The sequence below is a fragment of the Hakea prostrata genome, chromosome 1 (assembly GCF_041222555.1).
Source record: "Hakea prostrata isolate BN-2017 chromosome 1, UWA_Hpros_2, whole genome shotgun sequence".
Lineage (NCBI taxonomy): Eukaryota > Viridiplantae > Streptophyta > Magnoliopsida > Proteales > Proteaceae > Hakea > Hakea prostrata.
The window spans coordinates 13,677,274-13,692,862 of NC_142600.1; the positions used below are offsets into that span (position 1 = coordinate 13,677,274).

The window sequence follows — 15,589 nt, forward strand, 5'->3', positions numbered from 1 at the left end:
CTTTGGTAAGTGATAAGCTTCAAGAAAGTCGTTTGAGGTGGCACGGCCACGTTCAACGGAGACCTATAAATGCCCCTGTATGGAGAACTGATTTATTCCAAGTTGAAGGAATTAGAAGCGCTAGGGGTAGACCTAAGATGATCTTAAGATAAATGGTGAGAAAGGATATGCATAGCTTAGGCCTTATATCTAGTATGACCTTACACAGAGCTTATTGGAAGGCAAGAATCCATGTAGCAGACCCCATTTACTTGTTGTTGTTGTTGTTGTTGTTGTTGTTGTTCGACCATAGTTGTCAAGGTGTCAGGGCGGAATCGAAGGGCCTGAGGCGAGTGTCGCCTCAGGCTTACTCAATAAGGCGCTCGACTCGAGAGATAAGGCGTCGCCTCCGACGACTCGGACGCTATCTTACACAAGGCGACCGCTTTTTAAATTTTAAAAATTGTAATTTATTTTATTCTAGATCAAAGGTAAAAAATAATTTGAAAAGTAGATTCCAATTAGAAAGAATCTAAGGGGTGAAGTGTTATATAGGTGTTACATATTATCATAACATTAAATTAATTAAACAAAAAAAAAGAAAAAACGAGATACTCGTCGATCGAATCGAGCATTCGATCGAATCAAAGCCCTAACTCCTCTCTGCTACTCTCCCTCTCACTCTGCTACTCTCTTCGTCTCCGACTCCGACACAACCCCGGCGACACTCTCGGCGTCTCCAACTCCGAACAACCCCGGCGTCATCGACACCACGGCGTCACAACCAGCGTCACCGGCGACAGCCAAGTCTTCCCTACAACTCCATCTTCCTCAGCGTCAACGTGCTCATCTCATCATCCCAGCAAGCTCCTGAAGTCTAAATCAAATCGACCATTTATGTAGCTTGAAGCTGATGCTTACTACGACCCTGCTTCATTATTTCTCTAGAGCTTGAGTAAAACGAGACAGACCCCAGAACCCTCTTCTCGGTTGGACTCTGAATCTCTGATTTTTTTTTTTCATCAACCAAAACTCCACCATATCTTAGTTGCAGGCTTGCAGCGAGTCAGCGACCAAGTTGCAGTAGATTCCGGTCACTCTGGTCTCCATCTCAGGCGACGGTAAGTCGCCGAAATGTTTTTTTTCTTTCTTTCCCCCTTCTGCAACTAATCATTTATTTTTTTTCCTAAATCCATCTTGCAACTGTTGCGATTGGCCGATTGCAACCTTGCAATGAGTCAGCGACCAAGTTGCATACTGCATAGCTTCTGGTCACTCTGGTCACCATCTCAGGCAACGGTAAGTTGCCGAAATGTTTTTCCCCCTCTTCTGCAACTGATCATTAATTTTTTTTCCTAAATTCATTTTGGAACTGTTGCAACTGTTGCAACTGTTGCGATTGTAGCCTTGCAACGAGTCAGCGACCAACTTGCAGACTTGCAGTAGCTTCTGGTCACTCTGGTCACCATCTCAGGCGACGGTAAGTCACCAAAATGTTTTTTTTTTTCCTGCGTTGTAGCTATGTTATATACTTATATAGTTAAACTAGTTGTATGTCGTCCGTAGCTTTGTTCACCATTTCTGTGAGTCTGTGACTTGCAAATTGCACCTGATTGCATAGTTTAGAGCTGCTATTTGGATGTTCTCTGCATTTTTTTTTATTTGTAATGACTCTTCTTCGTTGAATTTGTTCCATCTCTGTTTCATCTACCTGATTGTATCATTGTAATGATTTTTTTCTTATCTGGTGTACGTGTGTCTCTGAATTTCTTTTGTTGTTTGGTTTTTTCTGATAGTTTAGCAACTTGGTACAGCTGATGAATTCTTTCCTTGCATAAGCTTCAGGGAGGTTTTTGTAGGTTTCTCTTAGATTTAAATGGTCCCTTTGCAATTTTTGAAATATATTTTTTAAGATCAGTTGATGTGAATCATGTGATGGACCACTAGGTTAGGTTTCAGCAGTGATTGTATTCTCATAAAATGGCATTCAACCATAATTGTGATTAGCCTACTGATTATTGTTGTTTATTAGCTTCAGTGTATTTCTTTTATTCATTTTCTCTGGATAGTCGATTTAGAAGCTTGATTATCAATTTATCATGAAGTGAGATGATTAGATGAATGCACATGATTTTTTATTGTGGTGTGGTATGGTACAGCATCACAATTATACGGTTAAACGGTATCATTATCAACTTTATTATTGTTTTAATTTTGGCTGATTATATGTGTATGTTTCATGGTTTTTGTTGTAGATATTTACTAGTTATTTAAAATGACCTCAAGGCCCTCAAGTGATAATCAAGCGGCTGCTCCTAGTCAGCCTATTCCTAGTGGGGGTGAATCCTATGATCCCTCAAAAGACCCAAAGAGAAAGGCCAGGTCAAATGACCCAGGGTGGAAATATGGGTATTGTCCAGATGTTGCTGATAGGAATATAGTCAGATGCAGTTTGTGCAACAAAAACTTTAAAGGAGGAATTAAAAGATTGAAGCAACATCTAGTGGGTGGATATGGGGATGTTGTGAAGTGCACCAAGACCACTGCAGCAATTGCCCAAGAGATGAATGCAGTGTTGGTGAAAAATAAAAAGAGGGCTGTTGTTACTGATTTGGATAATGAGGAGTATGATGACATTCAAATTGGAGAAGAACATCCTATTCCTGCCTCTAGGCCCTTTAGTGGAGGAACTACATTACCTAGTGTGGGGTCTGAGGTTGAGGTGTGCTCCAAGATACCAAGCTCTGGGACTGCATCAAAGAGACTGAAAAGTGCCCTTAATAAGGCACCAGTAAGGGGTTCCATGGATATGCATGTTAGATGCACTCCTGAAGAACTTGTGGAAGAAAGGAGGGCTAAGGGTGCTACTCAAACAACAATCTTGAATAGAATGAGATCTCCTGAAGAAAAGAAGCGAGTGGATAACCACATTTTTGATTGAAGAAATTGGGGAAGAGCTGTACTTCAAGTGGTGACTGATAATGCCTCAAATTACAAAGCAGCAGGGGCATTATTAATGGAGAAGAGGACTAAATTATACTTGACTCTTTGTGCAGCCCATTGTCTTGATTTGATGTTAGAGGACATTGGGAATTTGAAACAATATAAGAAAGTGATAATTTAGGGGAAGAGAATTACCACTTTCATTTATAGGCACACAAGATTGCTGGAGGCCTTGAAACAGAAGACAAATTGCAGAGATCTTGTGAGGGCTGCAGTGACTAGGTTTGCTACTTCATTCTTGACATTGCAAAGCTTGTTGAAACACAAGGATGATTTAAGGCACTTATTCATTTCTGAGGAGTGGACAAATTGGAATTTGTCCAAGACAGAAGCAGGGAAGGAAGTAGTTGAAATAATTTTTTCTACAGCATTTTGGCATGGTGTGGAGGATTGTATTAGAGCATCACAACCTCTTATGATTGTATTAAGGATTGTGGATGCTGATGAAAGACCCGCACTGCCTGAAGTGTTTGTAGCCATGCAAGAGGCCAAGAAAAAAATAAAGGACAATTTTGGAGGCAAAGAACAACTCTGGAAGAAAGTCATACAAATCATTGATAGGCGATGGGAGTGCCAGATGGAGAGACCTCTATATGGTGCAGCCTATTTTTTGAATCCTGGGAAGTTTTACAGCTTAGATGATGTAGATGATTATGAGTTGATCACTTCTCTCCAAACTTCTTTCAATGAAGTTGTTGGAAGACTAGTGCCTGATGCACATCAACAAGATAAGATATTGTCCCATGTAAGTGACTACAAGGAAGCTAGAGGTCCTTTCTCCACAGCTATGGCTATCAGACAGCATACAACTATGAGTCCTCGTAAGTTTTTACTTGTATATTTTATTTTTAGTTATACTTATTTGGTTTGTAACTCTACCTATTATGTTAATCTTTTTTTTTTAATACTATAGTTGCATGGTGGGATACACATGGAGGAATTGTTTTTGAGCTTACAAAGATTGCACGGAGGATACTAGGCCTTTGTTGTTCTTCCTCTGGTTGTGAACGGAATTGGAGCACATTTGAGTTTGTAAGTATTAAGTGATTCAAGTATTTAAAACACTTTTAAATTTAAATTTAGAAGAATGACTTGGGATTCTTTTCAATTGCTTATGAATTCAGATTCACACCAAGAAGAGGAATAGGCTGGAACATGAAAGGTTGAATGATCTAGATTTTGTTCAGTACAATCGCCTTCTTCAAGAAAGGTTCGATGAAAGGCGATTAAAGATTAGAAATTATGATCCACTACTCCTTGATGAGCTTGACTGGAGCAATGAGTGGATGGTTAATCAGCCTGATGATTTAGTCCATCCTGAGGGTGATCTTACTTGGAGCACTGTTGATAGAACTATATGGGCATCTTCATCACTTGAGGGCCAAAATAGACCGAGGAGATGTCAACCAAGTGGATCAACATCTGGTGGAGTTAATATATGTTATTCACGTCGCAGGTCTTTGGAGAGGGTGGTTGAGGAAGAGGAACATGACTCTGAGTTTGATGGAGACATGGAAGAAGAGGAAGATTTGCATGATGATAAGAACATTGCAGATGATTTTGGTTTGAGGTCTACCTCTTTGGAGCAACAACAAGTTCAAGAAGATCTACCACTTGCTACCAATTTACTTGATGATGATTATGACTAGCTGACTGATACTTTTCTGTTGGGAATTTTGGATATGGATTGTGGATTTTTATTGGGAATTTTGGATATGGGTGTGTTGGTATATTTGGGATTTGGATTTTAGATTTTAGATATAAGTGGGACTGTTTGCTTAAATATTTAAAATTTCTATTTAGATAAAATATGCTTTGTTTCATTTTCTTCTTTTACTTGTGTGGATATTTGGCTACAGCTCAACAATGTAGAAGAGGTGGAGTTGTAGGTGATGGTGGAGGTGGAGCCATGGAGTTGTAGGTGGTGCTAGTGTTGGTGACATTTAATGAAGGTATGTTGTCTAGTGTTTATTTGTTTTGCTCATGCATCTATGTGTTTACTATTTAGTATTTAGTTACATTTTATCGTATCTTGATTCTTGTTAATGATAGTATGATACTTGAAATTTATTTAGGACCTACTATGTGTGGTTTGTAGTATGTTGGATGACTTGAGGTAGGCTAAATGGCTAATATTAGTTTTTTTTATTATATATAAGATATGTTTATAATGAATTAATGTATGAGATGTACACTAAAACGCCTCGACTGCCTCAAAAGCGCCTCGGAGGGCGCCTCATCGACTCATCGCCCCAACTAGCTAAAACCGCCTCGCATCGCCTCGTCGCCGTGACAATTATGGTTCTGACCACATCTTGAACTTGTATTTTCTTATTTGATAATGGTTGATGAGGAAGAGAGTTCGATTGAGATAGAGGTTGTTTTCTCCTCGTCTATGAGAATTATTGACAAGGAACTTGATGGAGTTAGTAATTATCAGTAGTGGTGTAAGATTGTAAAGCTTACATTCACTGGTAGGGATCAATAGGCCCACCTGACAGATCCACCTGAGAGTGATTTTGCATGGATTACAGTTGATACTCGTATTTTTGGACAAAAGTTGAATTCTATGGAGAGTCATATAGCTGATTTGACAACCCAAATTGATAGAATTAAAGAATAATGGGAATATTTAGAAGTTTTATACTGAGTGTAATAACTTAGTATAAATCTATGAGCTGTCTCAAGATTCTTACGTATATGAGAGAAAGGGGTGATCCATCACCCAATACTTTGCTGATTATAAATGAACATATGCAGATTTGAGTTCCTTGCTGCCCATTACATCTGATGTGAAAAAGATGCAACAACAAAAAGAGCAATTGGCGGTTATGGGTTTTCTTGGTGGACTTAGACCAAAGTATGACTTAGTTCAATCTCAGATTTCGGGAGGATAAACTATTGCATCCCTCATCGATATTTTTGCTCGTGTTCTCCGTGTTGCACGTGAAAATTCTGAGGATACACCATCCATTGACACTTACAACCCTTTTGTCACAGAATGAAAATAATAACACCAACCATGGAATGGTGGAGGTTGTGGTGGTAATTTTGGTTGTAGAGGTCGTTGTGGTGGTAGCACGGGACAAGGAGATCAGCAGCAAACCATTAGACAATTTACTATTTTTTATGTTAAGGAGCTGCTTCTGTGTGTCAAGTAAGCTAGGTCATGTTCAAAAGTTTTGCTATAAGTTACATGGGAAACCTGGGGAATAGTAGTATGCCAATTTAGTTTCTAGTACAGATACTCCATAGTCTAACACTTCTGAGGGGACGATGATATTCATGATAGAGGAAGAACTTGGTTGATGCAATCAACTTTATATTTCACAGGCTACATCTTCCACTACTACTTTCCTTTAGTCAGGTAATATGATTGCTTGTCTCTCCGCTACTTCTGATCCCTGGATTATAGATTTTTAGGCCTCTGAGTATATGTCTGGAGTACCAAGTAGTTTCTCATCCTTGACCTTTGTCTACTTCCATTGTCGCATTAGCGAATGGGGCCTTTAGCGAAAGTTAAAGGCATCGCTGTAGTGCAACCTAACCATTCTCTACCTTCCTAGTTTCTGTTTAATGTCGTGTATGTAGGTAAGCTTACCAAAACTTTTAACTATTCTATAACTTTCTACCATAGTTGTCACGGCGATGAGGCGAGGCGAGGCGGTTTTAGCTAGTTGGGGCGATGAGTCGATGAGGCGCCCTTCGAGGCGCTTTTGAGGTGGTCGAGGCGTTTTAGTGTGCATCTCATACACTAATTCATTATAAACATATCTTATATATAATAAAAAAACCTAATATTAGCAATTTAGCCTACCTCAAGTCATCCAACATACTACAAACCACACATAGTAGGTCCTAAATAAATTTTAAGTATTATACTATCATTAACAAGAATCAAGATACGATAAAATGTAACTAAATACTAAATAGTAAACACATAGATGCATGAGCAAAACAAATAAACACTAGACAACATACCTTCATTAAATGTCACCAACACTAGCACCACCTACAACTCCATGGCTCCACCTCCACCATCACCTACAACTCCACCTCTTCTACATTGTTGAGCTATAGCCAAATATCCTCACAAGTAAAAGAAGAAAATGAAACAAAGCATATTATATCTAAATAGAAAATTTTAAATATTTAAGCAAACAATCCCACTTATATCTAAAATCTAAAATCCAAATCCCAAATATACCAACACACCCATATCCAAAATTCCCAATAAAAATCCACAATCCATATCCAAAATTCCCAATAGAAAAGTATAAGTCAGCTAGTCATAATCATCATCAAGTAAATTGGTAGCAAGTGGGAGATCTTCTTGAACTTGTTGTTGCTCCAAAGAGGTAGACCTCAAACCAAAATAATCTGCAATGTTCTCATCATCATGCAAGTCTTTCTCTTCTTCCATATCTCCATCAGACTCAGAGTCATGTTCCTCTTCCTCAACCACCCTCTCCAAAGACCTGCGACGTGAATAACATATATTAACTCCACCAGATGTTGATCCACTTGGTTGACATCTCCTCAGTTTATTTTGGCCCTCAAGTGATGAAGATGCCCCTATAGCTCTATCAACAGTGCTCCAAGTAAGATCACCCTCAGGATGGACTAAATCATCAGGTTGATTAACCATCCACTCATTGCTCCAGTCAAGCTCATCAAAGAGTAGTGGATCATAATTTCTAATCTTTAATCGCCTTTCATCGAACCTTTCTTGAAGACGGCGATTGTACTGAACAAAAGTTAGATCATTCAACCTTTCATGTTCTAGCCTATTCCTCTTCTTGGTGTGAATCTGAATTCATAAGCAATTGAAAAGAATCCCAAGTCATTCTTCTAAATTTAAATTTAAAAGTGTTTTAAATACTTGAATCACTTAATACTTACAAACTCAAATGTGCTCCAATTCCGTTCACAACCAGAGGAAGAACAACAAAGGCCTAGTATCCTCCGTGCAATCTTTGTAAGCTCAAAAACAATTCCTCCATGTGTATCCCACCATGTAACTATAGTATTAAAAAAAAAAAGATTAACATAATAGGTAGAGTTACAAACCAAATAAGTATAACTAAAAATAAAATATACAAGTAAAAACTTACGAGGACTCATAGTTGTACGTTGTCTGATAGCCATAGCTGTGGAGAAAGGACCTCTAGCTTCCTTGTAGTCACTTACATGGGACAATATCTTATCTTGTTGATGTGCATCAGGCACTAGTCTTCCAACAACTTCATTGAAAGAAGTTTGGAGAGAAGTGATCAACTCATAATCATCTACATCATCTAAGTTGTATAACTTCCCAGGATTCAAGAAATAGGCTGCACCATATAAAGGTCTCTCCATCTGGCACTCCCATCGCCTATCAATGATTTGTATGACTTTCTTCCAGAGTCTTTCTTTGCCTTCAAAATTGTCCTTTATTTTTTTCTTGGCCTCTTGCATGGCTACAAACACTTCAGGCAATGTGGGTCTTTCATCAGCATCCACAATCCTCAATACAATCATAAGAGGTTGTGATGCTCTAATACAATCCTCCACACCATGCCAAAATGCTGTAGAAAAAGTTGTTTCAGCTACTTTCTTTCCTGGCTTCTCGAAATGAACAAGTGCCTTAAATCATCCTTGTGTTTCAATAAGCTTTGCAATGTCAATAATGAAGTGGCAAACCTAGTCACTGTAGCCCTCACAAGATCCCTGTCATTTGTCTTCTGTCTCAAGGCCTCCAGCAATCTTGTGTGCCTATAAATGAAAGTGGTAATTCTCTTCCCCTGAATTATCACTTTCTTATATTGTTTCAAATTCCCAATGTCCTCTAGCATCAAATCAAGGCAGTGGGCTGCACAAGGAGTCCAATATAATATAGTCCTCTTCTCCATTAATAATGCCCTTGCTGCTTTGTAATTTGAGACATTATCAGTCACCACTTGAAGTACATGCTCTTCCCCAATTTCTTCAACTTTGCTATCCAATACCTGAAAGAGCATGTTTGCATCTTGCACTTGGCTAGATGCATCCACAGAACCAAGGAAGAATGTTCCCTCTGGACAATTGACAAGAAAATTGATGAGATGCCTACCCTTTTTGTTAGTCCACCCATCAGACATGAGTGTGCATCCATACTTCCTCCAATACTTTTCATACTTCTACCTCATCTCCATTGTTCTTTCTTTTGCACTCTTCAACCAAGGCACCCTGACTTCATGGTAACTTGGGGGCTTATACCTAGAACCATATTGTGCAATAGACTCGACCATCACCTCAAAGCTTTTAGCTTTAACTGCATTGAATGGAATGCCACACTGATACATCCAATTAACAATGTGGTTATCCACTTGCTTCTTTTCTTCAGGAGATCTCATTCTATTCAAGATTGTTGTTTGAGTAGCAACCTTAGCCCTCCTTTCTTCCACAAGTTCTTCAGGAGTGCATCTAATATGCATATCCATGGAACCCCTTATTGGTGCCATATTAAGGGCACTTTTCAGTTTCTTTGATGTAGTCCCAGAGCTTGGTATCTTGGAGCACACCTCAACCTCAGACCCCACACTAGGTAATGTAGTTCCTCCACTAAAGGGCCTAGAGGCAGGAATAGGATGTTCTTCTCCAATTTGAATGTCATCATACTCCTCATTATCCAAATCAGTAACAACAACCCTCTTTTTATTTTTCACCAACACTGCATTCATCTCTTGGGCAATTTGCGCAGTGGTCTTGGTGCACTTCACAACATCCCCATATCCACCCACTAGATGTTGCTTCAATCTTTTAATTCCTCCTTTAAAGTTTTTGTTGCACAAACTGCATCTGACTGTATTCCTATCAGCAACATCTGGACAATACCCATATTTCCACCCGGGTCATTTGACTTGGCCTTTCTCTTTGGGTCTTTTGAGGGATCATAGGCTTCACCCCCACTAGGAATAGGCTGACTAGGAGCAGCCGCTTGATTATCACTTGTGGGCCTTGAGATCATTTTAAATAACTAGTAAAATCTACAACAAAAAAACATGATACACATATAATTAGCCAAAATTAAAAACAATAATGAAATTGATAATGATACCAAGCTTCTATTTTGAAAAATCAGAAAATTTAAGATGAAGATGATGACTAAAAAAATTACTGTACATGGTGATGAAGCTGATCAGCCGATGCAGTTGTTAATAGAAGGATCCATCACAAGCAAATCAGAAATTCAGAATACAGGATATTGAGTGAACCAGGGGAGCCTGTTGCAGAGGTTAGTTTCTATTGTGATCATCAAATTATATATGTTTAGAAACGTTGGTATGAATTAATTTGGAAGTTAATTTGTGTTTTTGTTTTGGGTTTCAAGTAAAGCAGAAGCAATCATGCAAGGGTGTCTCACTGGGAAATGATGTATTAACTTTGGTGGTGGAACCTCACGTAGATCACTCCCTGGTAATGGGTATTGTTACTGTTTGTGGCATAATCAGTCATAAACTGTGATTTTTGAATCCATGAGAAGATCTCACAGAAGAAGGTTTACTGATCGAAGCAAAGTTGATGGAAACAAAGCATCAATCTCAATTGTTTTATGCTGAAAACAAATGGTTTGCACATGGTGCATCAACCAAGCTTCTGAAAAATTCATGCTTGGGAGCAAATCGCGGGAAAAAAAAGAGAAAGAGCAACATACAATGATAATACAGTCATACACCAAGCAGTATGCAACAACCAATCCAGAAAAAAAGCAAGTTGTAACAATCGGTGGAAAAAAAACAAATCCGGCGACATACCGTCGCTTGAGATGGTGACCGACGCCGCTGCAACTACGGTGGCCTTCGTATGAGCCTATGAGGGGGGAAAGAAGCAGAAGTAAGAGTAGAGTGACCAGAAGTAAGAAAGAAAAAAAAAGAGTATTCGGCGACTTACCATGGCCTGAGATGGAGTCCAGAGTGACTCGCTGCAAGCTTGCAACCGCCGGAGGAGTTGCAGAAGAAAGAAGAAGGCTGAGATACGGTGGAGTTGCAGTAGAAAGAAGAAGAAAGAGCGTTGCACGAGTCCAAATCCTTCAAAGGCTGTCGCCGGTGATGACGCTAGCTGTTGCCGGTGTCACTGGTGTCGCCGGTGGTCGCTGTCGGAGATGAAGAGAGTTGCAGAGGGAGAGTAGCAGAGAGCGAGAGGTTAGGGTTGAGACGTTGAGTTTCGATCGATTTCAATAATCTCGTTTTTCCTTTTTTTTTTTTTTTTTTTTTATAAATTAATTTAATGTTACAAATGATAATGTGTAATAATATGTAACACCTATATAACAACTCACCCATTAGATTCTTTCCGATTAGAATCTACGTTTCAAATTAAATATCACCTTTGATTTGGAATCAAATAATTTACAATTTCTAAACCCCCGATAAGGTGATCGCCCAGTGCAATACGGCGACCGAGTTGTCTGAATCGACGACTCGGAGACGCCTCATCTCTGAGGTGCCCGCCTTATGAACTTTGCCTGAGGCGACCATCGCCTCAGGCCCTAGAAACCCGCCAGGACGCCAAGGTGACGCCTTGACAACTATGCTTTCTACTCGATTTTTGTATTTTTTTTTAAGGGTCTTGTTCTGAAGAGGACGGTTGGTAAAGGACGTGAGTTAGAAGGGTTGTATTTGCTTGAGGATACTGAGTTCCCTGTTGCCTGTGCAGGTGGTGCTTCTCCTCTTTAAATTCGTTGTCGCCTTGGTCACCCGTCCTTGAAAAGTTGAAAGAAGTTAGACCCTATTTTTAAGTCTTTATCTAGTTTTGAATGTGAGTTGTGTCAGTTCGGGAAGCTCCACCATGTGAGTTATGCTCTTAGAGTTCTTAATAGTTCTGCTTTTCCTTTTGCATTACTACATTCAGATGTTTGGGGCTCTTGCCCTGTTTCCTTAAAGTTGAGTTTCATATATTTTGTGACATTTGTTAATGACCATTCTAGGGTCACTAACCAGGGTCACTTGGTTATATTTAATGAAGAGTCGTTTTAAGCTATTTTCTACATTTTGTGTATTTGTAAATCAAAGCCCAGTTTGATTTGAGCTATTTTCTACATTTTGTGTATTTGTATCTGAAATCAAAGCCCAGTTTGATTTGAATGTAAAGTCTACGTAGCGATGATGCAGAAGAATACTTCTGAACTGCATTTTTTGAGTTAATGACTTAAAAAGGTATGCATCTTGTGTTTTCCTTTTTTGACACACCACAACAATGGTGTAGCAAAAAGGAAATATCGCCACTTGATGGAGGGCACCCTTTTCTAGATGTTTGAAACGAAGGATCCCTAAGTTTTAATGGCATGTCTTACCATAAACCGCATGCCTTTTTATTTTATGTGGAGTATTCCTTTTTCTGTCCTGTTCCTTCATACCTCCTTATTTCCTGTTCCACCCCGTGTTTTTTGTTTGCATTTGTTTTATTGGGGATCATCCTGTTGGATTGTCCAAATTGGATCGTAGAGCTTTAAAATGCATATTTATTGGTGATCATCCTGTTGGATTGTCCAAATTGGATCGCCCCAACTAGCTAAAACCGCCTCGCATCGCTTTGTCGCCGTGACAACTATGGTTGGGCCAAAATTGTCCTTGAATCTGCATATCTTGATGTTAAAGCTACAATTCAAATTTCAAAGCTTTATTCTTCAGTGATGTGAGATTTGTCCCAAAAAATGCACCAAAACCACTTGGAGGTGATCCTTTACAGCAGAGTGAGAGAGGCCTGATTTCAAGTCGTGGTCAAAATCTTACTGAGAGAGACCCTTTTCATAGCCTTGACGATTCGATGTCAAGATATAATCTGAGATCTCCGTGAGATTTATGTTTACTATCTTGAGGTTGTGCAGGAGATGAGATCTACTGTTAACAGGCTGTTGCAGGCTTTCAGCACTCAAAGTGAGATGATAAATAATTATAAGTGCTAAATTTTTTTAGTAAAAGGGATAAATACATGGTAATATGTTAAACCTATCTCAATTTAAAGTGTAACTTCTACATATAAATCGAGGGACAACGGCCAAAAATTATACTTGCAAAGAACTAGTAAGTAATGTGATCGATACAGTAAAAGGTTGCATGAGGCCATGTCTATATGGTCAGTTGCACTTGAACTGTAATGTCCCATCTCCAGATGGACCAGATCGTGCTTGACACTTTACGTACAAACATTGTCTTCTTCTGTTTCTTATGTCATCTATTCGGTAATAGAGATCATTGCCCCATGACAACTTGCCATTGTGACTGATCTTTGAATATTTCACAGGAAAATGAATAGTAGGTTAATCAAATATACATCATAGTTGCTAAGGAATTGACACCTTGATGCTATTGACTCTTTTAGCTCCAACATCTAGGTCACCTAGACATTTTCACAACTGTGTATCATTAATATTGTATGATAATATAACAAATGAATGATGCAGTAGCTGTTTTTCAGTACCCCCCCCCCCCCAAAAAAAAAAAAAAAAAAAAAAAGAAAAAAAGTTTCTCTTGCACAGATTATTTCGGTAGTGGATCACATGAAGGTGTTCTCAGTGTGCTTTTGGGAATTCTATAATTTTTAATTTATGATTGCTATCTACCTTATTGGAGCAGATAACAACATTTGCTTGTTCGATGGCCAAGCATCGTAAATCAGCTACTTTAGAAGCAAAGGATGTACTTCTGCATTTAGGTTAGCAATTTAATATGACCCTCCATCGGCATCTTGCTTTGGTTTATAAGCCCATGTCTTCAGTTTTCTATTTTAATGCAGAAAGAAATTGGAATATAGCACTTCCTGGGTTTGGTGGGGATGAGATCAAGTGCTACAAGAAGCCGGTAAGGGAAAAACAGTAAACTATTTACCCCAGGGTGAATGGTTGCCCTAAAGTCTACTTCATGGTTTCTGATGCTGAGTCTCATTCTTCCCTTTTCCCTATGAACTTTCTTTCTGATTGTTTTTCTTTTTCTTTTCTTCTTTTGATGACATCAGTTCGCAGCAGATATTCACAAGGAGCGGCTTGCAGCAGTATGTTTTGATTTTGTTCCTAATTTATTAAGTTTCCAATGGCCTTTGCTTTTCTGTTATTGTGCTGCAACTGGCCTTTTAATGTAGTACTGTATTTGAAGGATCAAAATAACCAAATGTGATCTCTTCATAGAGAATGAATATCAGATTCAAAAGGTTATCTATAGCACAAAGACAAACAGAGAAGAATGGTACCCTAGGGGTAACTTTAGAACAACATTATGATATGTAGGGACAGAATTGCAAACACATAGGGGGGCCAGGGCCAGACAGGGGTAACTAAGATTATCAAGTAGAGCTGAGCAAAGGTACCTTGCAATTTTGATTTAGATTGGATGGATAGGTCTGGTTAGTTACTAAAACAGAAAATAGATCACCAACTTGACTTTGTAATAAATGAAGAAATTGAAGGAACAATATGAGGGAATTGAGAGTACAATATGAACAACAAAGTATCCCCCCGGCTTCATAGTGTGAGGTGGATCGATTGGATTTAACATCAATCTACCTTGATCAAACACAAGGTGGTCTCCATAGAGAAGACTTGCAAAACAACTATTGATTTCAATTGATGTGTGAGTTGATCCATCCTTTTACATAAGTTTCTTTATATAGCCAATCTAAAGACATGGACATTAAACACATTGACCAACAGCTAGCTAACCACTACCTAACTCTTGATAAAGGAAAGCTCCTTTCAACAATGAGTTTCTTATTAAATTAGACTTGGGCTTAGGTATAGCCTGTGATGATTATAATATGAGGGTTGACTTTAACTCTCTAGAATAGTCCTAACTCATGAAAGCCATGGGTTTGGGTCATATCCATGGGTAGGGGATTCATTCTCTCCCCCCCCCCCTCTTTGGAAAACATTAATCCTTTATGGAAAAGCTGGAGATCTAAAACTAATCTAATCCACTGAAAAGTTTAAAGTTAGTTTATGTAGAAATCAATGATACCTCTTGTACTTTGACAGAGTTACTGTTGCCCCATGCACTCTGCTCAATTCCTAACTGACCCCCTTTAACTGTCGACCTGCTGTTAGTTTTTGATTGAAAAGATAACTTCACTGTTGTACTAAAACATCAAAATCAAATTACTATACTACCCTTTTCTTCATTTTCAATTTACGACATCTGTAACTATCTTTCCTCCATCATTACCACCACCAAGTTGTGAGTGGTATCATGGGTCAGCATAACAAAAGGAGCAGTCTTCTTTGGTTGTCATTTCTGTTTGTCCAACGGCTAGTTGTCATCTCACAAAAACCAGCACCTTGTGTAGTGTAGCTCTGATCTCATTCTTGCAGATTGAGTGGTAAAGCTCTGATAGGAATGGTCAACTCCCAAGGGATATCATTCCCTCCATTGCTAGCTAGTGACGGCACTGGAGTGGCTAGAAGAGATGGATGAAGAGGCTACATATGTTGTTGATATGCAAGGTATTTTCGATAATGGAGATATAGTGTTGGACCCTTTAGTGGGTTCTTCTAACCCTGCCAACAAAAAAAAGGGTGAACCTGGTGCCAAAGGCTTCTGCACAAGCACAATCCACCTTTGGGGGGGGGGTAATTTTCCTATACAGTCGTACCCCAACA

At 39.0% G+C, this 15,589-nt stretch overlaps 2 protein-coding genes across 3 annotated transcripts in view; both read left to right on the plus strand.

Moving 5' to 3' along the window:
- Positions 1-15,589, plus strand: part of TAF12 (TBP-associated factor 12) — a 38,909-nt gene that overhangs the window by 13,621 nt on the left and 9,699 nt on the right. For both annotated transcript variants that reach the window (XM_089164506.1, XM_089164505.1), the window contains 3 exons: positions 13,578-13,656; positions 13,738-13,802; positions 13,957-13,992. In XM_089164506.1, the coding sequence (XP_089020632.1) occupies positions 13,578-13,656; positions 13,738-13,802; positions 13,957-13,992 (180 nt within the window). The remainder of the gene's footprint in view (positions 1-13,577; positions 13,657-13,737; positions 13,803-13,956; positions 13,993-15,589) is intronic.
- Positions 2,255-4,029, plus strand: LOC149027654 (uncharacterized). Its single transcript, XM_089152920.1, has 3 exons — positions 2,255-2,896; positions 3,104-3,803; positions 3,896-4,029. Exons 1-3 carry the CDS (start codon positions 2,255-2,257, stop codon positions 4,027-4,029), a joined length of 1,476 nt encoding a protein of 491 aa, XP_089009046.1.